At 44.9% G+C, this 26345-nt stretch overlaps 2 protein-coding genes across 5 annotated transcripts in view; both read left to right on the plus strand.

Moving 5' to 3' along the window:
- Window positions 1–1217: 1217 nt before the first annotated feature.
- LOC110538126 (suppressor of cytokine signaling 7) lies at window positions 1218–19282 on the plus strand. 4 transcript variants are annotated; one of them, XM_021624732.3, is made up of 10 exons: window positions 1218–3662; window positions 6410–6474; window positions 6659–6763; window positions 8681–8770; window positions 10006–10151; window positions 15637–15805; window positions 17062–17190; window positions 17499–17634; window positions 18032–18184; window positions 18371–19282. In XM_021624732.3, exons 1-9 carry the CDS (start codon window positions 2140–2142, stop codon window positions 18159–18161), a joined length of 2493 nt encoding a protein of 830 aa, XP_021480407.2. In that variant the 5' UTR covers window positions 1218–2139; the 3' UTR covers window positions 18162–18184; window positions 18371–19282. The 4 variants fall into 4 exon arrangements, with proteins under 4 accessions (XP_021480407.2, XP_021480409.2, XP_021480408.2 ...); XM_021624734.3 differs by lacking the exon at window positions 6659–6763; XM_021624733.3 differs by lacking the exon at window positions 8681–8770 and having other exon boundaries at window positions 1226–3662.
- Window positions 19283–23119: 3837 nt separating this feature from the next.
- The window catches only part of LOC110538949 (sterile alpha motif domain-containing protein 14), a 41204-nt gene continuing 37978 nt past the window's right edge, over window positions 23120–26345 (plus strand). Inside the window, exon 1 of the mRNA XM_036938167.2 lies at window positions 23120–23778. The gene's annotated coding sequence lies outside the window, so the exon portion shown is untranslated. The remainder of the gene's footprint in view (window positions 23779–26345) is intronic.

Genomic DNA, 26345 nt, shown 5'->3' on the forward strand with positions numbered 1-26345 from the left:
TCCATTTTGATTTGAGATTGGGTATTTTTTGCAGTGACTTTGGTTCTCACACTAGTTTGGATTGCGTAACATTGTCCTCATGGGCTTGGCTATTTACATCATGTCACGTGTTGAAGTTATAAGAATTGCAACTTGAATATAGAATTAGGAGCATTAAAACCTGCTTTTTTTTCTTAATATCCAACTAATAAAAATCTATATTGTACTTAATGATGTAACCTTTCAATGTTATTCTGTAAATGGCTGTCACTTGTGCCTACTGACCTTATACCCTTGCATTGAGTGTGTGTAGAATAATGATCCATCTTGGTTAAAAGGAAAGTCAGCAAAACATAATTAATCTTGTTCCTCCAGAAATTAACATGACAGGTTGATCATGTTTGCAAGTGACAGTAATGCAAAATTGGGGGTATCCCCAACGGCACTTCATTCACCACGTAGTGCACTACTCTGAACAGGGACCATAGACAATTTGACCTGAACAGAATTTGGAATTGCATGTTACAAGTTAACCCAAAACACAATGTATGATATTACTTGATCTAATCCTAAGGATAAAGGGAAATAAATATGGAAGTGCCTTACACTGTTAACTACCATATACAATCAATTATCAGGTCACCTCTAGTGCCTAGCTGACTGAACTGCAAGTGTTGGTATTTCCCCACAACTCAATTTAAACGTTGAAATGGTACAGTACTGTCTCGTAAACATGCCATACTGATTTAGCCTGAAATGTGACTCCTTATAAACGGGTGAAATGCAGAACTCGACTCATCGTGGAGGCTACATTTTCTAAGAGACACAATGCATCTATAAATAGCACATAGTGTAATAAGAAACCGGGTGAATTTATACTTGACCTGAAGAGAGCGATAACATCTGGGTTGAGCAGAGCAGCAACTGATGACGTTGTTGTAAACAAGTCACCTAAAAGGCTCGAGGACCAGGGTCAAAGAGCACACTACGTAAAAATATTTTAAGTAGTGCGTTGTTCCAAATAAGTTTACTGAAGTGGAAGAGGTTTTATTTTTTTAATGTAACCTTTAACTGGGCAAGTCCGTTTATAACAATCCTTATTTACAATGACGGAACTGCCTTGTTCAGGGGCAGAACTACCGATTTTTACCTTTGCTGCATCTTTCGGTTACTGGCACAACGCCCTAACCAATAGGCTACCTGCCCTGGGGTTTATGTGTGACGGAAGCAGAAGCTATGGGTTTTTGGGGTCCTTTCTACTTCAGGAAGCGTCCAGGGCATGGGTAGTGACAGCTTATCTATTATATTGACCAGCTACTCAAGTGGCCGCTCTAACAATGGAAATTGATGTCTTCAAAAACGGAAGACAGAGGAGGCAAACTCAGGTGGGACCATTCTAGCCAATGAGAGGGCAGATACGCGTGAGAACAAGAGGCACAACTAACTCCTATATAAAGTGGGGTGGGGTGGGGTGGGGTGGGGGGGGGGGGTTTCAAAGTTGCCGGGAAGTCACGTGTCCTACTTATATCAGTACGCTCATAACAACATTAGCATTAATTAAGAAACTCATATTCGAACAAATAAGCCTCACGTGGCAAATAAGCCATTACATTTTTGGTTGACCAAATTCGATACTCGCTGAACTGAATACAAAAAAAAACTAGTTTGGTGAGCAAAAAACAACATAAAACGCCACCTGCTGGAGAATACATATTTTGGCCACAGTTATCACTCGTTTCGCATAAATCGGCCCAAAATCAGATTTTTCCAGCAGGTGGCAGTTTTTCGGGGTTTGTTTCGCTCTCCAAGCGATTCGTTTCTGTATGGGTATGGGCCTCCTTTACCACAATAAGTAGATTATTGATGTCGCCTCTGCGCAGCCGCCCCGCGAGCCCTAGTGTGCGAGCCACCCATTACATCCATGTTGTCTACGAAGAGGGAATCGGCATCAGCAATACTGACGGAACGTTTTAGATGTGTTTTTATTTATTAGCATACATTTATCAGATTTTTTTCCCATGAGGAATATGGAAGTTCAAATGGCTGTCGTTAGGTAGAATGACGTGTTTGCAGTCAGCAACCGTGCTATTTATTTTTCTTAATGTTATGTAAGAACAGAGACTGTACGCGGCGCCTCTTGTACGGAATTGAGGCGTAATAATGAATAACTCGCAAGATATGTCTCCTGATTTTGTCTTGATGCGTTTGGTTTCTGCGGCTGAATATGACCGATTGGACGAGGAGAATTTGACGTCGGGCGGTGGAGTGGTTTCCGGATTCGGGAAAGCTGTCTTGGGTAATCATGGCAACAATATCAACAATGGGTTTGAATTTGATCGGAACAACCCCACAGCAGGCCCGGGGATTCCGAGCAATCCCTCCCCGCACTATAGTTCACAGGTTGAGAGCCGGACGGGAGCCCCTGACAGTCGCTTGATGCTGACCCGACCCTTAGTTTCTGATGCGCCTCGACCTCCCGACTTCGCCGTGGCTCAGCGCTTCGATTTCCCGCATGGCGCGGGCAGAGGCTCGCGGGCTCAGCTCATGGTGTTTCAGAGCGTCCTTCGGACAAGCGACGGTATTTTGGAATGCGGCCTCGAGCAACCTCCTGGCTTCCAGGTAAGTGAGGCTGATAAACAGGAAGCCAGTTCTGCCTGTGTCATGATGACCGGTGACAACAATATGGATGTGCAACACCAGAGGCTTCAGTGGCACCCCATTATGAAGCTGTCCAAGGTGGTTGCAGATGCAGGTGACCTGGCTGGAGAGGGAGATGGGCTCTGCCACCGGCACCGCCTGGTCACTGATGCCATGGACTGGCCTCCGCTCCTGGACAAGTCCCTCCGTTTCTGCATCCTGGACCCCAAGAAGACCTGTTCGACAGGGGACACGATCTACCACCACCTGGACGACACGGTGCTCAACCTGGCCCGGAGGCTGGGGGAGCTGGGCCAGGCCTCAGAGATGCTGCTGAAGGAGGGTGGAGAGATGCCTCGCTGTTCCTGTCAAAGCATCCTGGCTTCGGCAACGGGGGGCATAGGCCCCGGAGAGGACCCTAGTGAAACCAGTGACGCCCTCCTGGTGCTGGAGGGCCTGGACTCTGAGGAAGTGGGTGAGCTGGGGCTGGGCGGGGAGGAGTTTAAAGGTGGTGTCCCTGGGCAGGAGGGCGAGACAGACATGGGGCAGGACCTAATGAGGCAGGTACACAGTCTTGCTGGGGAGTTCTGTGCCTGTGACCCCCAGGTGTGTCCCTCCCCGTTGGATGCCCTGGGCTCAGCTGCAGCCTTAACATCGTCCCTGTCTCTGGCCTCCTCTAACGTCACGGGACAGTCGGCAGCAGAAGCTTCCGCCACCCTATCTGGCACCTTACCTTCACAGGACCCTCCCAGCCAAACCTCCCAGCCCCAAAGCAGGGCCACCACGCCAAAGTTAGGGGTGATGTTGCGAGCTGCCTCACCTGTTGTAGTAGAGGGGGCGGCAGGGGGCGAGAAGACGACCAGAGGGAAGTCCCGGAAAGGCTCTCTAAAGATCCGTCTGAGCAAACTATTCCGGACCAAGAGCAGCAGCGGCTCCAGTCACCTACTGGACAAGAGACCCTCGCTGGCCTCCTCCACCTCCTCCGGGGGCAGCCTGATGGATGTGTGGGGCTCTGGATCCACCAGCACAGACTTGGACACAGGGAGGTGAGGTTAAGGAGAGGGTAGGGAAGGGGACAGCTCTGTGTCTCTGACTGGGTCAATAGTGTGGTAAGGGTGCGCGACAGCTCTGCACTCTCAGCTGGTGTTGGTCTAGTACAATTATCATTATAAACTATTAGTGGCTTTACAGGGGACTATTATAGCGCTAGAGGCGCTCAAACAATGTGGGCGTAGTAGAGTTAAGCTATTAGTAGCCAAATTGAAGGATGATTATAATGCCACAGGCACTAAAGGTAGACTAGTGGTTAGTGGAACTGCAGTCAATTTTCCCAGTGAGAGACAAACATTTTAGATATGAGAGCTTATAGCTCACCTCGGCAACAGAATCACGTTACTCCTCTTATCCAGCTGTTTCATGATTAGCGCTGAAAACACTACAAGAAAGGTGATTAACTTATCATGTTCTTAAAGAAACATGCTGGAACTATTGAGTAGACCATATGCTACAGTAGCGTGATGACTCCAAGCAATTCAACTTTGGTTACTAACTTCATCTCCCTTCTTAGGCATGATGGCTTTATCATGTTCGAAACTCCCAAATCAATGAAGATTCAAAATGTCAACCAATGTTGCCATAGTTTCGTTTGTTCACAGATAAATGCAGTTTAGGACTGTTACCTGTAAACACCTGCTATTATGTAGCCTTGACATCATGCTGCATAGTTACTGAGGTATTCTGGCATCCAAAATACAGTGCATGTTGCATTTCACCTCCTGGTATTATTTGGCATACCTCGGCACCATCCTGGTTCTACACTGTGTGTGCTGAAGCCACTAAAAAGCACAAGCAGACAAGAGCAGCAGGCAAAGGCTACCTCACCACATCGTCATTTATGTAGCCTAGGCTATCCACCCCATTTTTTGGTTATCAACAGAAGCCTCTGGGAACATCTTATGGACTTGCCACACCATCCCTCATGCCGTACTAATGCCTTATTTTCCTCCTCATGCTGTTGGAGGACTTTGTGTCGGAGGGATCGTGGTAAGATTTAGGCCTAATGTATCTAGAGAGTGGCCCATGTTGGCTTATTGGCTACAGCTTTAGCACGAATCCATCACAGTATAACTGTGCCCATTTGGTAGCCAGTTGCCACCTTTAGACATGTGGTTCACTCCGTTCGCCATGTAGATTTGGCCTCGCAAATTTGTCATGAATACAGTATGCTGCTGTACCTTTTTGAAAGCAAAGAAAGCAGCTGGCCATAGCAAGGACGTGAACCTAGTTTAGCATTATAGCCTCCTTCGTTTTGTAGATGCCCGCAGGGCATTGTTTTGCTTTATGTTGTCAAAAGTCAGGGGAAACAGTTGGAGTTAGTTTTAATGAGTTCAGCCCGCGGATGTTGGACCAACTGCCAGTACAGCATGTGCATTCATTCAACATGTCCTTTGAGAAATGTTAATATCTCATTTCAGTCATGTTTTGGTTTTATATCTTTCTTTTTTTTTTATACTGTTGGGACAACTGCGGTCTTATTTAACCCTTTGAACGCTCACCGGCTGACTTGCTGTAGTCAAATCTAGGCCAGGTTCACGGTTCATGATCTAACCCAGCCAGTCATCATCACGTCTGTCTGTCTGAGCACAGCTCCCACGAGTTCCTATAGTCTCGACTGTGTTCTCATGTTTCCTTTGATTCAGTATGCACAAACCTGAGACGTGCCGTTACTGAACATGATGGGAAACCAGTGTTTCACTCCAGGCAGTTTCCTCTTTCCCTGCTCTCGGCAAACATGGCTCCTCTTTTAAGCGAGGGAAAGGGTGTGGGGAGGGAGGTAGGATTGTGGGAAGGAGTTTGTAGGTGTGGTGTGGGGGTGGGGGGGGGGGGGTGAATATCAGCTGCTGTTTACCCTGCTGTGCTTCAGGCTTAGCTCAAGCGGCATGCTGGGTTTTCCCCACTAGGACTGTCTCTCTCACACACACACACACAAGCTGGCCCCCGCTGCAAAGGAATCTGGTAGTCAGCAAGGCGCAGCTATCACCCAGTCAGGCCTTCCAGAAGCTTCCTAAAAAATCCCCAAATGTGAAAAACTGTGGAGTGGTGCTATGTTTTAGGGGGAAGAGTTAAGCTAAGGATGGCTATCCAAACAAGAAGTTACAACACAGAAATGCTCCAATCAACGAAGGATCGTGTAATCAGAGGAGCTCGTTGTGCTTCTACATATCAGTTTAATAGCGTAAATCTTAACTATGTCTTCCTGCTTCAGAAAATAGGCTATATATATTTTTTAACCAAACAAGTCCAATGCTGTTTAAATAAACTGATGCTCAAATAATGACAAAACTGAAATGCAAAACCATCAAGCAGGCACAACTGACTTCATTTTTAACCAATCAAGTCTGTTGGAATAGACCGCACCCTCAAGACCCTCAATGACAATGTTGCATCGCTGGCTGCTGACTTCACAGGGTCAGTGTAAGTGACTCTGCTTAAAAAAGAAACGAGCCGATTCGAGGGCAGTCCGGTAGGTTATGGCTGGTCAGGTCCACTAGCCAGAGGTAAGCGTCTGACCCTCTACATCCCAGAGCTGGATCTCAGTCCTTGGCGTTGAGACACGGTGTACCCTTGAGAAATAGGCCACTGGTTTCATACAGTAGAAGGGTCAAAAAGACATGAGGCTGAGAGAGATGGTTCAAAATGAATGCCGTGGGATTGAAGTCTAGCGGATAATCGTGGTTCTTACGACTATATAAGGGCTTCTCTTATGTTTGACCCTCTCTCTGTCTCTCCACAGCAAACACCAGCTCCCCAGGCCCCAAAGTGCCTTCTCTCCGTTGGCCTTCGGTCCTGCCTTCACCGGTAATTGTGTGCTTTTATTCCTGAATGTGGCGTTAGCTTTATGTCAACGTATATGGCTCGGTAATGGGTGGCTTGTGCTCGGGAGAATGTACGCATGGGCACTTATGTGCCATATAGGATCTCTTCATCTTTTTTTCTTTCTCTCTCTGTTTTTCATTTTCCCTCCCTGGATCTCTCCCTCCAGGTGAGACTGTGTCCCTGGAAGACGTGGATATTTCTCGTAGAGGGGTGAACTCTCTGCACCCCCCGACACCTCCACCTCCGCCCAGACGAAGCCTCAGTCTGCTGGGTACTTTCCTCTCTTTCCTGCTTACATTTTCTTGGTGTTTCTTCTGTCACGTCCCCCTCTTCTTCTCCATGTGCCACTCTGCTGCTGGGCTGCCCCTTTTCACGTTCTTTTTTTTTTCTGGGCTTTTTCTCCTTTTCCACAAAAAGATTGATGCAAATACAAAAGTACATTGAGGATTTCTGTAAGGGTCAGACGTTTAAAAAAATATATATATCTAGGAGGGTTAGAAAAGGTGGTCAGGAGTTAAGCATGGGTAGTTTCTCCAATCTCCGTAGCAGTAGTTGCTGCCTCTGTGTTTTATAGTTGGCATGTGTGTAACGGTTCACTGTGTAAACCAATTTCAGAAACTCAATAGGAATATACGTGATAGGACAGACACTAATACACGTATGGTTCGGTGCCACTTGGGTTTGTAGTACAACAAGGACTCGTTGGTTTTCTGTGACTTCAAATGCATTAGGCCTTGTGACTTATGGTACAGGGTCAGAATTGCAGAACTGAATTTGTTTTAAGAAGCACTCAGTTGTCTGTCTGTCCTGTCTGTCTGTCTGTCCCTCTCGCTCTCTCTCTGTCTGTCTGTCTGTCTGTCTGTCTGTCTGTCTGTGTCTCTCTCTCTCTCTCTCTGTTTGTGTGTCTGTCTGTCCCTCTCTGTCTGTCCCTCTGTCTGTCCCTGTCTGTCTGTCTGTCTGTCTGTCCCTCTCTCTCTCTTTGTTTGTGTGTCTGTCTGTCCCTCTCTCTCTCTCTCTCTCTCTCTCTCTCTCTCTCTCTCTCTCTCTCTCTCTCTCTCTCTCTCTCTCTCTCTCTCTCTCTCTCTCTCTCTGTTTGTCTGTCTCTCTCTCTCTCTCTCTCTGTTTGTCTGTCTCTGTCTGTCTGTCCCTCTCTCTCTCTCTCTTTGTCTGTCTGTCTGTCTCTCTCTCTCTTTGTCTGTCTGTCTGTCTGTCCCTCTCTCTCTTTGTCTGTCTGTGTCTGTCTCTGTCTGTCTGTCTGTCTGTCCGTCCCTCTCTCTCTCTCTCTCTCTCTCTCTCTCTGTTTGTGTGTTGCTCCTAGCGTTCCTGTCTGTATTGCAACTGAGTCCTCTCTCCGTTCCTCTTTCTGTTGGCTGTGTTGGCCTCAGACGACGTGTGGGTTTCTTTCTTTAGACCATGTTCTAGTAGGTTAGCACCCAATTAGCATTAGTAATGTGGTCGATGCCAAGGCTGAGAACGTCATCAGACTGAAGATACACAGAAGACACGATGCAGTCAGGATCAGACAACGGTCTGGAGAGTGCTTGCGTTGCTACGGTATAGGTCGTTTTTCTATGACTAAAGATCCCACGTTTTCCTATTAGCCTACTTCATACCTATGCCTCTAGCTACTAAAGCCATTTCTGGTTCCTCTGCCTGGGCATCCGGCCACACTTCCTCAACACACAACAATCATTAGAGGCTTAACATCCAGGTTGTGATAGAGGTTTTGCCCATTTAATATAGGATGACGATACTGGAGCCCCAGCAACATTTTGGAGGACAAATGAGACTAAGGGAATGGGGGTACAGATAGGTATTTGCTCAATGCCTTGCTATGCCAATGTCTGTCCAGCTTGGTGATCGGTCTCTGCTTTCTTCATATGCTCTGCCTGGTGTCATTTTCGCTCTGTGGCTTGATTGTGACATCACTGTGTGTCGGGATCCCACTTCTGACACCAACAGTACCCAGTTTGGATGCGAGACATTCATTGTGGTTCTTTTGAGGCAAAGTGCTCCTGTATAATGTGACCACCACGAGTCCTTTATCTTATAGTGTGCCATTCAGCCATCAGTGTGCTCAACTTGAAAGGAAGCCAGAGGAAGAGGACGTTGCCATTTTGATGTCCGTAAAGTTCAGGGTGGTGGCTGGCCTCTTAAAGCCTGTGCCTCCCGCTGTGCTCTGTTCCAGATGACTTTGGTGGGCCGCAGCCTGGGCCTTTCCTACAGAGTGGTGTTCATCCCTCCCATGCCTTCATCCAGCATAGCCTCAGCCTCAATGGTAAGAGCAAAGCCGGGGCAAGAGAGGTCAAGGGGGCTTACCAGTGGGGCACAGAGAGAGACTCATAAAGACATAGGCTGGAGAATTGAAAAATCATAGACTATGTACCCTTCTAAAACATTTTCTATTTTACTGTGATATGTCTAACTCATTTCAGTTGGTAGGCTTTTTTTTTTACATTGTTATAAAGTATCTGGACACTTTAAGTTTGGTTAACAGATATTCTGCTACAGTGAGGTTAATGGTTGGGATATTATTGCTTTCCCTGACAGGGTTTCTTCTTCCTTCTGTAACCATTTGCATATGCACATACAGACTACTAGCATTGGTATTGTAATATCTACTGAGCTACGTTATATAATCAGAAATGATTGTGTGTAGGTAGAGCTGACACATTTCCGTATTCTGACGCAGAATTGGATATCCTTCTACATTGGTATTTGAACATTGTGAAACCTCCTGAATAAGCCCCTGCAGGTTTACCAGACCATTTCTCTTGCTTTAATAGGGTCGGCTCAAAGAAAGGCCTTGGCAAAGTGCTGTGATCAGAGGCAGCAGGGAAAGAAAAGTAACATGGGGATCCCTAATGAAGAACAAGATTTAGAAAGAGGCAGATAATGAATACTCATTATCATTTCAGGAAAAGGATTGCATTGATGACCATCCCCTGAAAATGGTGAAATTATAGTTTAATCGTAGATATCACATTGTGCACACGGAACGTATGATTGTGCCCAGTTAAGCCTGGTCAATTTGCATGATGTTAAAAAATGTGTCTGGTTGAATGATTTGGTGATTATATTCAGACGGACCAGTGAGATTGTCAGAGACCGAGGCAGATGAAGTGACTAACCATTTGATGGCCCTCTGTACCTGAGAGAGAGAGAGCTTTAACTTATAGGCTACTTCAGTACATGCATGATAGACTTATTCGGTATATTATCACAGATGTGTAATTCCACACAATAATTTAACCTCTAACGGAGGCTCCAATTGTTTTGTTTGTTAGGTCACATAGTCAGGACAATGACACACAACCGCTTTCCCTGAGCTACACACTTGCTCATGTTTCTTTTAAGCAGGGTGAATTTATGGCTAATTTGGCAACAATTTCTGGAAATACCATGTGTTTCTAATGCCTATTTTTATTATTATTATTTTACCGAATGTTCTAGTAGCCACCAGTAAGAGTGAATGATGAACCCTGGATCTGAGTGTGTGGCCCTGTGTTTCAGATACGTTCCTGCGGGGTCTCCCCCGGCCCATCCCGCAGCCTGGCGACGGCCAGAACCCATCCCGGGTGGACCAGCGCCCACTGCTGTGCCCACTGAGCCGCCCCGATGCCAGCAGCTTTGCCACCAGCCTCCGAGAACTGGAAAAAGTAGGACATGTCACGTGTACATTGGCACATTGACATTCTTACAGACACAGTGCTAGGTTCAGACAATGTTCCCTCTAAGCTGCGTACGGGCGCGCAGCTCCCCCGGGACTGCCGCGCATAAGAAATATCAGCCCGCGCAGAGAAACACGAGATTGAACTTGAATTGTCAATATTAACCACTTTCAATTCAACATACCGAAACAAAATTAACTATGCAAGAATTAGTATGCAAAGCTAACTATGCAAGAGATTTTCTTGTAGGCAGAACAAACCAGAGTAGGATTCTATTGCATTGACAGGCACGACTCAGCCTGTACTCTACAGACCGGTGCGGCAAAACCAGTATCCCAATGTGCAAATACACCTTTGCCATATATGGATCTGTGTCATTCACTTTGCACGGGACTGTGTTTACACCATGAGTGGTCGTGAGTAGATATGCACATAGATGTGCACATTTGTTCATAATCTTTGCTGGTAAGTGAGCTATTAGCCCATTTATAGCTAGTCAGCAATGGGGGAGTGGTTGCTTCCTACAAGAGCACAAACGTGAGTCAGGTAAAGACATTTTTTTTTTTCAGCAGGCCCTAAAAATGTGTTCAGTACCGGGGGAAAAAATGAGAGAACATTGGACACGGTGCTAGGTACAGACACGGTGCTAGGTACAGACACGGTGCTACAGTAGGTTCAGACACAATGCTAGGTTCAGACAAATCAAATGTATTTATTAAGCCCTTTTTACATCAGCAGAACCCCGCCTAAAACCCCAAACAGGGTGGAGATTATAAGAGTACGTGGCCATTAAGGCCAGATCATTCCTCAAGATGTTCAAATGTTCATAGATGACCAGCAGGGTCAAATAATAATCACAGGGGTTGTAGAGGGTGCAACAGGTCAGCACCTCAGGAGTAAATGTCAGTTGCCTTTTCATAGCTGAGCATTCAGAGGAAATTGTAGAATTAGAGGGAGCATACCTAAGATCACACAGGACACCAGATAAGACAGGAGAATTTCACCAGATAGGACAGACTGACCTTAGCCCCCCGGCACATAGACTATTGCAGCATAGATAATGGAGGCTGAGACAGGGGTCAGGACACTGTGGGCCCCGTCTGACAATACCACCGGACAGGGTCAAACAGGCAGGATATAACCCCACCCACTTTGTCAAAGCACAGCCCCCATACCACTAGAGGGATATCAACAGACCACCAACTAAGAGTAGGGGTGTTAACCCCAGTGTCCTGGCTAAATTCCCAATCTGGCCCTCAAACCATCACGGTCATCTAATAATCCCCAGTTTACAATTGGCTCATTCATCCCCCTCCTCTCCCCTGTAACTATTCCCCATGGTAAAATAACAGATACATAAAAAACTTACTACCCTGAGACAAGACTGAGTATAGACACAGAGCTAGGTTGAGACGCGCGTGCGGAGCTAGGTTGAGACTAGAGGTCGACCGATTATGATTTTTCAACACTGATACCTATTATTGGAAGACCAAAAAAAAGGCAATACCGATTAATCGGCTAACTTTTATTTATATATATATATATATATATATATATATATATATATATATATATATATATATATATATATATTTGTAATAATGACAATTTCAACAATACTCAATGAACACATTTATTTTAACTTAATATAATACATAAATAAAATCTATTTAGTCTCAAATAAATAATGAAACATGCTCAATTTGGTTTAAATAATGCAAAAACACAGTGTTGGAGAAGAAAGTAGAAGTGTAATATGTGCCATGTAAAAAAGCTAACGTTTAAGTTCCTTGCTCAAACATATGAAAGCTGGTGGTTCAATATTCCCAGTTCTTCAATATTCCCAGTTAAGAAGTTTTAGGTTGTAGTTACTATAGGAATTATGACGCGTTGACTATTTCTCTCTATACCATTTGTATTTCATATACCTTTGAATATTGGATGTTCTAATAGGCACTTTAGTATTGCCAGCCAAATCTCAGGAGTTGATAGGCTTGAAGTCATAAACAGCACTGTGCTTCAAACATTGCTAAGAGCTGCTGGCAAACGCAGTAATGTTTGAATGAATGCTTATGAGCCTGCTGCTGCCTACAACCGCTCAGTCAGACTGCTCTATCAAATCATAGACTTAATTATAATAAACACACAGAAATACGAGCCTTTGGTCATTAATATGGTAAAATCCGGAAACTATAATTTCGAAAACAAAATGTTTATTCTTTCAGTGAAATACAGAACCGTTCCGTATTGTATCGAACGGGTGGCAGCCCTAAGTCTAAATATTGCTGTTATATTGCACAACCTTCAATGCTATGTGATAATTATGTAAAATTCTGGCAAATTAGTTTGCAACGAGCCAGGCGACCCAAACTGCTGCATATACCCTGACTGCTTGCAATGAACTCAAGAGAAGGGACACAATTTCCCTAGTTAATATTGCCTGCTAACATGAATTTATTTTAACTAAATATGCAGGCTTAAAAATCTATACTTCTGTGTATTGATTTTAAGAAAGGCATGGATTTTTATGGTTAGGTACATTTGTGCACTGATTGTGCTTTTTTCGGCAATGCGCTTTTGTTAAATTATCATCCGTTTGTCAAAGTTAAAGTAGGCTGTGATTCGATAATAAATTAACAGCCACCGCACGCTAGTTAACCTAGTAATATCATCAACCATGTGTAGTTAACTAGTGATTGTGAAGATTGATTGTTTTTTATAAGATAAGTTTAATACTAGCTAGCAACTTACCTTGGCTCTTTGCTGCACTCGCGTAACAGGTGGTCAGCCTGCCATGCAGTTTCCTCGTGGATTGCAATGTAATCGGCCATAATCGGCGTCCAAAAATGCTGATTACCGATTGTTATGAAAACATTAAATCGGACCTAATTAATCGGCCAACCTCTAGTTTATGCCAGCAGCATACCACCCTGCATACCACTGCTGGCTTGCTTCTGAAGCTAAGCAGGGTTGGTTCTGGTCAGTTCCTGGATGGGAGACCAGATGCTGCTGGAAGTGGTGTTGGATGGCCAGTAGGAGGCACTCTTTCCTCTCGTCTAAAAAATATATATCCCAATGCCCCAGGGCAGTGATTGGGGACACTGCCCTGTGTAGGGTGCCGTCTTTCGGATGGGATGTTAAACGGGTGTCCTGACTCTCTGAGGTCATTAAAGATCCCATGGCACTTATCGTAAGAGTAAGGGTGTTAACCCCAGTGTCCTGGCTAAATTCCCAATCTGGCCCTCAAACCATCACGGTCACCTAATAATCCCCAGTTTACAATTGGCTCATTCATCCCCCTCCTCTCCCCTGTAACTATTCCCCAGGCCGTGCTGCAAATGAGAACGTGTTCTCAGTCAACTTACCTGGTAAAATAACGGATAAATAAAAGTTGAGAAGCGCGGAGCTAGGTTGAAGCACAGAGGGTGTGTTCGAAAATCACAACGGCAGTCAAGCACCCAAGCTAACAGGCTAAGGTTGGCTAGCTTGCTAGGTACTTTCAGACACACATGAGAGAACATCTCACTCAGTTTACTTGCCCTAACAGAGCTGGTTAGGCTGTTTTCATGTTATCCAGAACATTGCTGACTAACTGTGATGCTGGCAGCAATTTAATTAAGCTTATTTTTTTTTCAACGTTTACTGGCACCGGCCATATTCAACGGGTGTTGGACGTTCGTAAATTCATCAGTTATTCTGCGCTCTGGCACACTCAGATGAAAGTGCTCTGAAATCAGAGTAGATAGCCAGAGCGAATTTACGAACGCACCCAGAGCTCGGTTCAGTTAGATAATACTAAGATCATAACAAACACATCCCGTAACACAGGCAGATACTTCTAATACTTCTAGTCTTTAGATGTGCGTGCATGCATGCATGCATGTAAAAAAGGTTGGGACACACCTACTCAATCAAGGGTTTTTCTTTAATTTTACTATTTTCTACATTGAAGAATAATAGTGGATACATCAAAAGGATGAAATAACACATATGGAATCTTGTAGTAACCCAAAAAGTGTTAAACAAATCTAAATATATTTGAGATTCTTCAAAGTAGCCACCCTTTGCCTTGATGACAGCTTTGCACACTCTTGGCATTCTCTCAACCAGCTTCACGAGGAATGCTTTTCCAGCAGTCTTGAAGGAGTTCCCACATATGCTGAGCACTTGTTGGCTGCTTTTCCTTCACTCTGCGGTCCAACTCATCCCAAACCATCTCAATTGGGTTGAGGTTGGGTGATTGTGGAGGCCAGGTCATCTGATGCAGCACTACATCACTCTCCTTCTTGGTCAAATAGCCCTTACACAGCCTGGAGGTGTGTTGGGTCATTGTCCTGTTGAAAAACAAATGATAGAACCACTAAGCGCAAACCAGATGGGATATCGCTGCAGAATGCTGTGGTAGCTACGCTGGTTAAGTGTGCCTTGAAATCTAAATAAATCATAGACCGTGTCACCAGCAGAGCACCTCCACACCATCACACCTCCTCGGTGCTTCATGGTGGGAACCACACATGTGGAGATCATATGTTCACCTACTCTGCATCTCACAAAGACACGGCGGTTGGAAGCAAAAATCTAATTTTTTAACTCATCAGACCAAAGGACAGATTTCCACCAGTCCAATGTCCATTGCTTGTGTTTCTTAGCCCAAGCAAGTCTCTCCTTCTTATTGGTGTCCTTTAGTAGTGTTTTTTTTGCAGCAATTTTGACCATGAAGGACTGATTTAAGCAGTCTCCTCTGAACAGGTGATGTTGAGATGTGTCTGTTACTTTAACTCTGAAGCATTTATTTGGGCTGCAATCTGAGTTGCAGTTAACTCTAATGAACTTATTCTCTGCAGCAGAGGTAACTCTGGGTCTTCCTTTCCTGTGGGGGTCCTCATGAGAGCCAATTTCATCATAGTGCTTCATGGTTTTTGCGACTGCACTTGAAAAAACATTCAAAGTTCTTGAAATGTTCTGTATTGACTGACCTTCATGTCTTAAAGTAATGATGGACTGTCACTTCTCTTTGCTTATTTGAGCTGTTCTTGCCATAATATGGACTTGGTATTTTACCAAATAGGGCTATATTCTGTATACCACCCCTACCGTGTCACAACATAACTGATTGGCTCAAACCCATTAAGAAGGATAGAAATTCCACAAATTAACTTTTAAGAAGGCACACCTGTTAATTGAAATGCATTCCAGAAGCTGGTTGAAAGAATGCCAAGAGTGTTCAAAGCTGTCATCAAGGCAAAGGGTGGCTACTTTGAAGAATCTCAAATATAAAATATATTTAGATTTGTTAAACACTTTTTTTTTGTGGTTACTACATGATTCCATACGTGCTATTTCATTGTTTTGATATCTTCACTATTATTCTACCATGTAGAAAGTAGTAAAAAATAAAGAAAAACCCATGGAATGAGCAGGTGTCCAAACTTTTATATTTGATGTGAATTTGCCTATATCTGTGTGATCGTAGTGTGGCTGGTACTGGGGTCCTATGAACTGGGAGGATGCAGAGATGAAGCTGAAGGCCAAGCCAGACGGGGCGTTTCTGGTGAGGGACAGCTCTGACCCCCGCTACATCCTCAGCCTGAGCTTCCGCTCCCAGGGGGTCACACACCACACGCGCATGGAGCACTACAGAGGTGAGTTACACACACACACACACGCAAGCAAGCATGCACATACACACACGCTATAGGTACTCTACCTTAGGGGTGTTCCAATCTGGCTATACTCTGTCATCGTATCTGTAAATTGACAGTTGCTAGTCAAATTGGATGATACTCGTGATCAGAAAAAACGTGGAAGTGTTTAATATGCTCAAAATGCCCATCTCCCTGCACGTTTAAAGACCAAACTAGCTGCAGATGAGGAGCAGCGTGCGGAGGGGTGTCTTGTCTGTTTCTGTGTGCTGTCACTCAGAGTGCGCATCGGCGGTTCATCTTTCTGCCCTAGCCCCGCTTGTTAGCAATGTGCAGAGTATCTAACAGGAGACCGTAGCAATCTGAATGGTCAGACTGAAACATGCGGGGAGAAGTGATCGGGTGAAGTCATGAAGTGAAGCGGGTGGACGGAGAAATACAGCTTCACTCTATCCAGTCGGAGAAGCAGGATCGACATAGAACCCGCCCATTTCTTTACAGACAGGCAAGCTAACCAGTTGAGTTATTTAAATCACGTAGCACCTCACACTTTATTTAAAGATGCACGCTGGCACCCGAAAATGTTTTTTTGTTGTTCCGTTCACTGATAATAAATAAAATCGCATTGGTGTCAGCAATTGCCCATATCTGTTACGACGATCCTGTTCTGTCAGACTACTCTGCACGGCCCTACTCTACATGCGCTCTCATGCAGCACTTTTAACTGAAGATGTAAGCCATGTACACACACGTTGGACCGTTTCATGTCGGGTCTTGCCATTGGATGGTTTCATGTCGGGTCTTGCCATTGGATGGTTTCATGTCGGGTCTTGCCATTGGATGGTTTCATGTCGGGTCTTGCCATTGGAGGGTTTCATGTCGGGTCTTGCCATTGGAGGGTTTCATGTCGGGTCTTGCCATTGGATGGTTTCATGTCGGGTCTTGCCATTGGAGGGTTTCATGTCGGGTCTTGCCATTGGAGGGTTTCATGTCGGGTCTTGCCATTGGAGGGTTTCATGTCGGGTCTTGCCATTGGAGGGTTTCATGTCGGGTCTTGCCATTGGAGGGTTTCATGTCGGGTCTTGCCATTGGATGGTTTCATGTCGGGTCTTGCCATTGGAGGGTTTCATGTCGGGTCTTGCCATTGGATGGTTTCATGTCGGGTCTTGCCATTGGAGGGTTTCATGTCGGGTCTTGCCATTGGATGGTTTCATGTCGTGTCTTATTGATTGGTCTTTTTCTCTCTTTCTTCACAGGAACCTTCAGCCTCTGGTGTCACCCAAAGTTTGAGGACCGCTGTCATTCTGTGGTAGAGTTTATCGAACGGGCCATCATGCACTCCAAGAACGGAAAATTCCTCTACTTCCTGCGTTCACGGGTCCCAGGTAAGAACCTACCAATCAGAGTGGGACAATGCTAAATGACTGCTCTGTCGCTGTATATGGATCTGAATCATAGGTTACATATAGCACCATTTTAAAGTTGCTATTACTAACACCTATTTAGCACTGTGTTTTCATAACTAATTAGGCCTTAGGTTTGTTTTGACTTTACTATATTTTCACAATTAGTGTGGATTTATATATGGTGGAGGATGTAGTTCACTCTCTAGGGTAGAATTTAGTATGCTTATGATGTGTGTTCCTGCCACTGATGTACATTAATATGTGTGTGACCATGGTTCCTCCTCCAGGCCTCCCCCCGACCCCGGTCCAGCTACTGTACCCAGTGTCCCGCTTCAGCAGTGTCAAGTCCCTGCAGCACCTCTGTCGCTTCTGCATTCGCCAGCTGATCCGCATAGACCACATCCAGGAGCTCCCGTTGCCCACGTACGTACAAACGCAACACACAGATCTGCCCACATTATAGAAACGCAACATATAGACCACATCCAAGAGCTGGCTGCCCATGCACTGCCCTACCTGAATAGACCAGTGACCCATGATATAGTGTGACATATAGTGCCCTCTAGTGTACAAAATAAGTGAAACATCGAAGACAGACTAAATATAATCAACACAACAAATAACCACAAAGGCAGGCCAAAATGGCTCCACAAGATGTTGGGATTTGTGTACAATGGTGGGAGTGTTTAGGATATTGACATAGTGGAAGATTTTGATAGTGTGTATTGGGATGGTTATATTTTATATCCATTAATACACACAGGCAGACAGTTTTGTATTGGAAGGGCTTGTATAAAATGTACCCCGTCTCTTCCCATAGGCCCCTCATAGTCTACCTGCGAAAGTTCTACTACTATGATCCTGAGGAGGAGATGTACATGTCAATCAAGGAGATGGGGCGGGACACGACCACCCAACCGGCGACTGGCCAGCCGGAGTCTCAAACGTAGCATTTGGAAGATCATTGGATCAAGTGAGTGATGGACATTTGGGCCACCAATTGAGCAGTGTTGTTAAATTACGTTTACACTGAAATACTGTATTTGGTACATTATACAATTGACTTTTCCATATATTTCCAATGAAAACTTTGTGGTGTGCATTGTTTAGTGTGGCCACTGGTCAGTGTATATAATGTCCTTATCCTTTGTTGTTACAGGGTTTTTATACACGTGGACAGCTTACCTGAAGACTGATGGTGACTGATTGGGGACAATCTCGCTCAAACCCTCTTGTGCCAGACTGTGCACTAATCAGCGCTCTTGGTTGACTCGGTATCCGGACGTCTGGGGGCAGGGTTTTACATGATCCACCCTCCTCCGTTTTTGATTAGCCCACAGAAACTGGAGGAGGAGCAGGGGATGAGGAATCTCCACCCACCCGGCCAGTGAGGAAGATATCTGACCTCGGGGCTGAACTGGAAGAGCTGACTGACTACTTGGCATTGTGCTAAGCCCCCCAGCTAAGACTGGACATCACTGCAACGTTGTGGAAATGTCACATGTACCTGAGTAGGAAGAACATTTCAATCGAAACGAGCGCACCCTTGAGCCTGGAGGCTAAGACGATAGGTTGAGGGTCGAAGTATATGGAACCAAATCAGTTTGGAAAACGATGCACTTGACCTTTGTTTGTACCCCTGCTCCGAAAAGATCTGGGAAAAGGGACAGCTCATTGTTTGGACCAGAGTATAAAAAGTTGTCTACTGTATGTCAGCCAAGGAGGAGAAACTGTACACACCTTTCTGATGTGATGCATTCTCAAGTACAGAGAAATATCATTTTTTGTTGTTTCCTCTTAAAATATTTTGTTGCCGCTGATTTGATCTGCACCTTTTGAGTTGACTGCCTGAGCTGTGTGTGTGTCTGCGTGCCTGTATGTGTGTGTAAATACTGTGCGTTGGCGTTAGCGGTTGGTGGCTAACCAGAGTTATTTGGTGGTGTAACATCACTGGAGGATATCGTGTTTGGCTCTCAACTCTGGAATCCTACTGGAATTCTCTTGCTATACTGTCATTGAGCAAATGCGTTACCAGAACAAATAATAATAAAACTGTTGATGGAATTTAAAACATGAGAAAAGCGCCTTACTTTGTCTCTGGCTGACATTCAATCCAAGGCCCAATAGAAAAGGCACATTGTTGGCTGTTCAGTGCGCTGCTCTATAACGTACCTTGGATTGAGTATTGACCTGTCTGTCTGTGCTTGTGATTGTTTCTCCAACCAAACACACCCTACCACAGATATACAGTTGAAATCGGATGTTTACATACACTTAGGTTGGAGTCATTAAAACTTGTTTTTCAACCACTCCACACATTTCTTGTTAACAAACTATCGTTTTGGCAAGTCGGTTAGGACATCTACTTTGTGCATGGCACAAGTAATTTTTCCAACAATTGTTACCAGACAGATTATTTCACTTAATTCACTTATCACAATTCCAGTGGGTTAGACGTTTACATACACTAAGTTGACTGGGCCTTTAAACAGCTTGGAAAATCCCAGAAAATGATGTAATGGCTTTAGAATCTTCTGATAGGCTAATTGACATCATTTGAGTCAATTGGAGGTGGACCTGTTGATGTATTTCAAGGCCGACCTTCAAACTCAGTGCCTCTTTGCTTAACATCATGGGAAAATCAAAAGAAATCAGCCAAGACAGAAAATAATTTAGACCTCCACAAATCTGGTTCACCCTTAGGAGCAATTTCCAAACGCCTGAAGCTACCATGTTCATCTGTACAAACAATAGTACACAAGTATAATCACCATGGGACCACGCAGCCGTCATGCTGCTGAGGAAGGAGACTCATTCTGTCTCCTAGAGATGAACGTACTTTGGTGCGAAAAGTGCAAATCAATCCCAGAACAACAGCAAAGGACCTTGTGAAGATGCTGGAAGAAACAGGTACAAAAGTATCTATATCCACAGTAAAATTAGCCCTATATCGACATAACCTGAAAGGCCACTCAGCAAGGAGTGCTCCAAAACCGCCATAAAAAAGCCAGACTACGGTTTGTAACTGCACATGGGGACAAATAATGTACTTTTTGAGCTTGGTTGCAAATGGGTCTTCCAAATGGACAATGACCCAAAGCATACTCCCAAAGTTATTGCAAAATGGCTTAAGGACAACAAAGTCAAGGTATTGGAATGGCCATCACAAGGTCTTGACCTCAATCCTGTAGAAAATTTGTGGACAGAACTGAAAAAGCGTGTGCGAGCAAGGAGGCCTACAAATCTGACTCAGTTACAACCAGCTATGTCAGGAGGAATGGGCCAAAATTCACCCAACTTATTGTGGGAAGCTTGTGGAAGGCTACCCAAAACATTTGACCCAAGTTAAACAATTTAAAGGCAATGCTACCAAATACTAATTGAGTTTATGTAAACTTCTGACCCAAAACAAAGTGGTGATACTAACTGACCTAAGAAAGGATTTTTTACTAGGATTAAATGTCAGGAGTTGTGAAAAACAAAGTTTAAATGTATTTGGCAAAGGGGTATGTCAACTTCTGACTTCAATTGTACATGTTGTTGTTCTTCATTACAGTAATGTTGGTAAGTAGACACTAGTTGGCGCCAGAACCTTAAGGACCAAATTATACCATCCTGCAGTCTACACTCCCAGCTCCTCCCCACACCCCCGACAGCAGCTAACAATATTAGGGTGGTTGCAGCATCTCATTTACATCTCATCAGGATCTCCCCCTTGTGTTGGTAAGACTGGTTGAAAACAATGCCATGTGAAGAGGTACACAAACCATATCCGTATGTTCTATATGATAAACCTTTACAACTTAGAGATATTCCTGGAATCAGTTAGACGTAGCCATCCTTTATTTTGTAGGTATTTTCAAGGTTATATTTTAGTGTATGTGCTCTGTTCCTCCCCCATGTCCCTCTGATAAATTTGAATTCTCTGGCGGTATCACCGCAGGGGAAAAGTATGCGGATGTGTAAATTGACAAAGCAATGAGGGTGAGCGGGTGTGCATGCATTTAGTGTGTGCATGTGTTTGTGCGTGTGCACGTGTGCGCTGAATGCGTCAATGTATCTACCTGGTGGAGTGTGTACTAATACAGCATGCACGTACGTCCTTCATGTAGGCTAATGTGTGAGATACAGCACATAAATGGACAACTTGACTCAAATAATAGTTGATGGTTACAGACGGTTAGGGTGTGTGTGAGGAGGACATGAGTTAGTACAACAAGACCCGAGCTGAGGAAAGACGAAGGGCCAGAATTTGAATAGAGCTTTATGAGAGATCAGCAGCAACGCCTGGGGAGTGATTCACTCATTTCAACGGGGGCATATTTATGCTCTTGTGTTACACTGAGCACCACCACACACACACACACACACCAGTGGAGGCTGCTGAGGGGAGGACGGCTCATAATAATGGCTGGAATGGAGTCAATGGAATGTTATGAAACACATTAGATACCATTCCATTGCACTCCATTCCAGTCAGTATGAGCCATCCTCCCCTCAGCAGCCTCCACTGACGCACACACACACAGTTAAGTGCTAAACAGCTAGGTGAGTATGAATGATCCAGGAATGCCTGTAGGATAGATAGGACTGGTGAAAACGGATGTTTAAAGACTCACAGCACATCATGGTACTGTGAGAAAACAGACTACCCCTGAGAAGTAAGCATTTGTCAAAGGATCATGGGCATGCATCAATGTACTTAGTTCTTGTATAATGGCCTTGAGCACACGAATATCTGCTGATGGTCATGTGGACACAGCATTGATGCATGTCTAAAGCCAATTGAACTGTCTACGTTTAGCTAACTATGCAGCCAAGTGAGGGCACCAGAGTCATATGTAGAGATACTTGCTAACGTCAGACATTCCATAAAGCAGGGGTAGGCAATGCCATTCAGGTGCAGGCCAATTATTTTCGGACTGGATATAGGGGGGGGCGTGATGCATTTCTAATAATTTGTACACTGCAAATTGACCACAACCAAGCCCCAAAAAAGAGATTGTATTTGAAAATAACAATTTCACACCTTGATTACATTGAGACACGATCACATACGATCACACACACACACCTTTTTTAATTATTTTTTATTCATGGGGGATACTTTTAAGCTGAATTCCTGGGCACAGATTCCCAAAACACTTCTTATGCAAAAAGCTGCTCAAGAAATAAAAGGTGTTGATATTCCTCAACAATATCTAAAGATTGAATGATTTTCTTACGGAATCCACAAATATCTTCTTACCAATTTAGCTCGCTATCTAGCTAGCAATGGCAATCATGTTCGCACATGTCCTGCTGTTCTAAAACATGTTCTTGGGTTCAAAATAATCAATACTGAAACGTTCAGATTAAGTTTGTGAGTGAATTAAACATGTTAAATTGCTTTCATGAGTTTATTCTCTCACAGCCCTGAGTTTAAGACAAGGGTTTAGCCATCTTGGAATTAAGAACAAAAAACCCAAACTTTATTTTTAAGATTCTATTTCTTCTTAACTTTTTGCTTAAGGAGAAACATAATAGTGCAAGAACATTTCCAATAACCTTTTTGAGGAAAATCAACTTTGCTTAACTTTCTTCATAAGTCTATAGTTAAGGAAAACATTTCACTTAAGAAGGTTTTGTGAATCTGGGCCCTGGTCTTCTGGAGAAAACAAAAATGCTTGTTGCCGAGCCCTGCCATAATGTATCACGCCAGAGCTCCACCTTAATGGCCAGGCGCAACTTACATCTCTATTGGAGGACTGTAGCGGATGCACCTGTCTTGTGAAGTGCATCTCCTTTATCCTCCTTCCGTCCCCTTTTAAACCTTCTCCTTTTCAGTGTCTCCCCAGGCAAACGAGAGACATCTCCTTTATCCTCCCTCCATCCCCTTTTAAATCTCCTCCTCTTCCTCCTTTTCAGTGTCTCCCCAGGCAGACAAGAGAGGCATCTCACATCTCCTTGAGTGGCCTGATAATAAGCTGAGTGGAGTGCTGCTGACTGACATCCCCCTCCTTCCCTCCTCCCCCTCCTCCATTACTTCTTCCTCCTCCCCTTAGGCTCTCACTGCCCCCATCCTCCCCCTACACACACACACCAGGGCTGGATCACCAGGACCTGCTTGAGAGCGCTGCCTTCTCCATCATACCAGACAGCTGTGCTTGAGCGTGTGCTTGTGTGTCCCTGCCTCTCTCTCTTTCTCTCTCTTGATTTTTCTCCTGTCCCTCTCTCTCTTTACCCTGTCCTTCTCTCTTTCCTTTCGCTCTGCCTTAGACACTGTCATCCACTCCCACTTCCCTCTCCCCCCTCTCTCTCCTACCCGCCCTCCCCTCCTCCCTCTCTCTTTCTCGGCTGTCCTTGACGGTGCTCTGTGGCAGAGCAGAGCTCTGTAGTGCTGGGTTGTGCAGGAGGAAGCAGGCAGCCAGCCTTTGCCCAGTGGATACATTCTGTTCTGTCTCTTCCAACGCTGCTGCCGTTACCCGGGATACGCATTCGGCCTGCCGTGCTGCCAGTGGAGACGAGGGCCTTATGCCAGTCTGCCATGTCGACTGAGTGCCAACCTAAGGGGAACACGTTTTAAAGGTGAGCTGCACTGCTTTTACCGCCCGGACTGTTTACCTTGTTGTTGTCTCGATTTCGATCTTGTTTTCTTTTCCTCTCTCCGCCCTGCTCTGTTCTCATCTCTATTTCTCCCTATCTCTTATCATCTCTGTTCTCCTCGCTTGTCCTCGCTCTATCTCTCGCTCCTCTCTCTCTCCCTCTTCCTCTCTGAGCCTGCCAGCCCTATCCCCCGACAATGCTTTTTGTTGTTGGGAACAAACCCCCTCTTTTGGGAACAAGCTGTGCTTGCTTTGGGATGTGTTTGTCTCGTTTGGTGCGGTCACTCAAGCCAAGGCATCCTCACTCGGACTGAATAGAGAGCTTATTAGATATTCAGCTGCATTGACCCATGTAGTTCTGTCTGGGTTGTTGTCAGGCTATTAAAGCTACTGTTCACTGTTTTCCTTCACTCCCCTCGTTTGATTTCTCCTGAGGTCTGTTGCAACATTTAGCAATACACTGAAAGTGAGATATTTTAACTCTAAAATGTAGGAGCTTAATGTGTTCTATGCATTTATCTTTTTTTCTGGGTATCTTTCTAAATATCTGCCTCTCCTTCTCTCTTTCCCTCTCCCCTCTCCCCCTCTTTTTTCTCTCTCTTCCTCCATCTCTCCATCGTCCTCCTCTTCCTTCTATCTCTCTCTCGCCGCCACGTGAGAGAGTGTCTGTCTTCCCCCAGGGTTGTTTGTGTTGTTCCTAACACGTTAACACACAGATGGGACACGGCGTGTTCACACAGCCTAACGAGCAAGCCCCTCTCATCATGTCCAGTGGTAAAATGCTGCAACTAATGGGGAAAGATACACTGTCCTTATAAACCATGACACCCCATAGGACTGTGCCGTTGCAGTCTGAAATGTCTTCCTTTCCTAGTTTCCTTTCCTTCATGGGCACTGACCTGTGAGGACTCAATTTGTTAGAGAACTTTAATGGAGTTATATCCTATTGTTTCACCTATCAATTATCATGGAAAGGTTACAAGGAAGTGGAACAATGTCAACATAGGGAGCCAGCTTGGACTCAACATAAAGTAGTGGTGTAGTAGTTGTGGACAGTGTATAATGGTACATGAAGTTATCTTGGACTGAGCTCTTCTTATAGGCCACTTTCCTCCAACTGTCTGGCCCATGGCCGTCACTCAGCCCCTAAACCTGTCTCTGTCTGCAGGAAGTGATCGGTTCATATTTCCTGCCCTCCCTTCATCCATCATCCCTACCTTCTCTGACCCCGTTGACTCCTCCTTAAGAGGGTGACTGGTTGTACGGCTTCATCGAACCTCTGAGAAGCCGGCTGTTCACATTATCGTCATATCACACAGGGTTAGAGAGAGAGTGTGTGTGTGTGTGTGTGTGTGTGTGTGTGTGTGTGTGTGTGTGTGTGTGTTCGTAAGGCCATTATCGTTGATACCCACGTTGTGTGTCAGCCTTGTGAAGGTTTAGTGTGTGTGCACGTGCCCACGCACGTGTAAAATCCCATTTGCCAAATATATAGAGACCATTCCCTGGAGGCAGAGACAGTATATTGCCTCAACACTCATTCTCTTCTCTCCCTAGTTTTATGTCCCTGTAAGTCATCCATGGTGGGACGCTCGGTCTTGGGACCTGGGTATGAATGTGTGCTGTGTGTGTTGAGTGTGTGAGAGCATGTATCTCTATATCTGTGTGTGTGGCAATCTGTGTCCTGTCCACACCTCATGTATGTTTTAATGAACCATGTTCTGGCAGAGGCCACCCCATAGATTTGTTGGAATAGGGGTCATAAGAGGGAATTGGAGGGTTTGGTTGAGGCCAGCACTGCCTAAATTGCATCCCCCAGAATCGACTGTTAGCCCCCACTCCTTTCCCACATAGCATCAGAGTGGGGCAAAGCGAGACTCATTTCTGCTGCTAATACTATGAGACATTCCCTCAGACATCCCGCCAAGGAGAGAAGGCAGTGACATGATTTTTCCCAGACAAACTATGCGACGTGAATAGTTTGAACCAAAATCACAGATTTAAGCAGATTGCATATGAAGCATCTTTCACCTTTAAAGGTGGACTTCAGGATTTTGGCAAATAAGCCTTTATCTACTTCCCTAGAGTCAGATGAACTTGTGAAGAAAAATGTTATGTCTCTGTGTGCAGTTTGTTTCCCTTTAAACCATCAGTACAGCACGTCCTACTATTCAATCATCTACTGTCTGTACTGCTTCGGCTCACTAGCAAGTTGGTTTATGGAGGATGATGCTCTGCTCATCACTGTCTTTCTCCTAATCTCAGTCATCTGCTGCACTACACTACAGACAGTAAATTCCCTCCTTTTAACCACCCATCAATTTGTGTGCTCTCTCTCTCTCTCTCTCTCTCTCTCTCTCTCTCTCTCTCTCTCTCTCTCTCTCTCTCTCTCTCTCTCTCTCTCTCTCTCTCTTTCTCTCTCTCTCTCTCTCTCACACACTTTCTCTCTCTCTCTTACTCCCCCCCTCTCCCTCTCTCTCTCCACTGGATGTGTGTGTGTGTGTGCGACTGTTGTATCTGTCACACACACAGCTCTCTCTCTGGGCGTTTCCT

This window comes from Oncorhynchus mykiss, chromosome 12, assembly GCF_057628025.1.
Source record: "Oncorhynchus mykiss isolate SJ-2025 chromosome 12, ASM5762802v1, whole genome shotgun sequence".
In the NCBI taxonomy this organism is placed as follows: domain Eukaryota; kingdom Metazoa; phylum Chordata; class Actinopteri; order Salmoniformes; family Salmonidae; genus Oncorhynchus; species Oncorhynchus mykiss.

What these genes read in the sequence shown, in the direction of transcription:
- LOC110538126 (XM_021624732.3), top strand. Translation starts at nt 2,140, where the DNA reads ATGAATAACTCGCAAGATATGTCTCCTGATTTTGTCTTGATGCGTTTG. An exon ending in CTTCGGTCCTGCCTTCACCG is followed by an intron (nt 6,475 to 6,658) that starts GTAATTGTGTGC and finishes CTCTCCCTCCAG; the next exon opens with GTGAGACTGTGTCCCTGGAA. An exon ending in ACGAAGCCTCAGTCTGCTGG is followed by an intron (nt 6,764 to 8,680) that starts GTACTTTCCTCT and finishes GCTCTGTTCCAG; the next exon opens with ATGACTTTGGTGGGCCGCAG.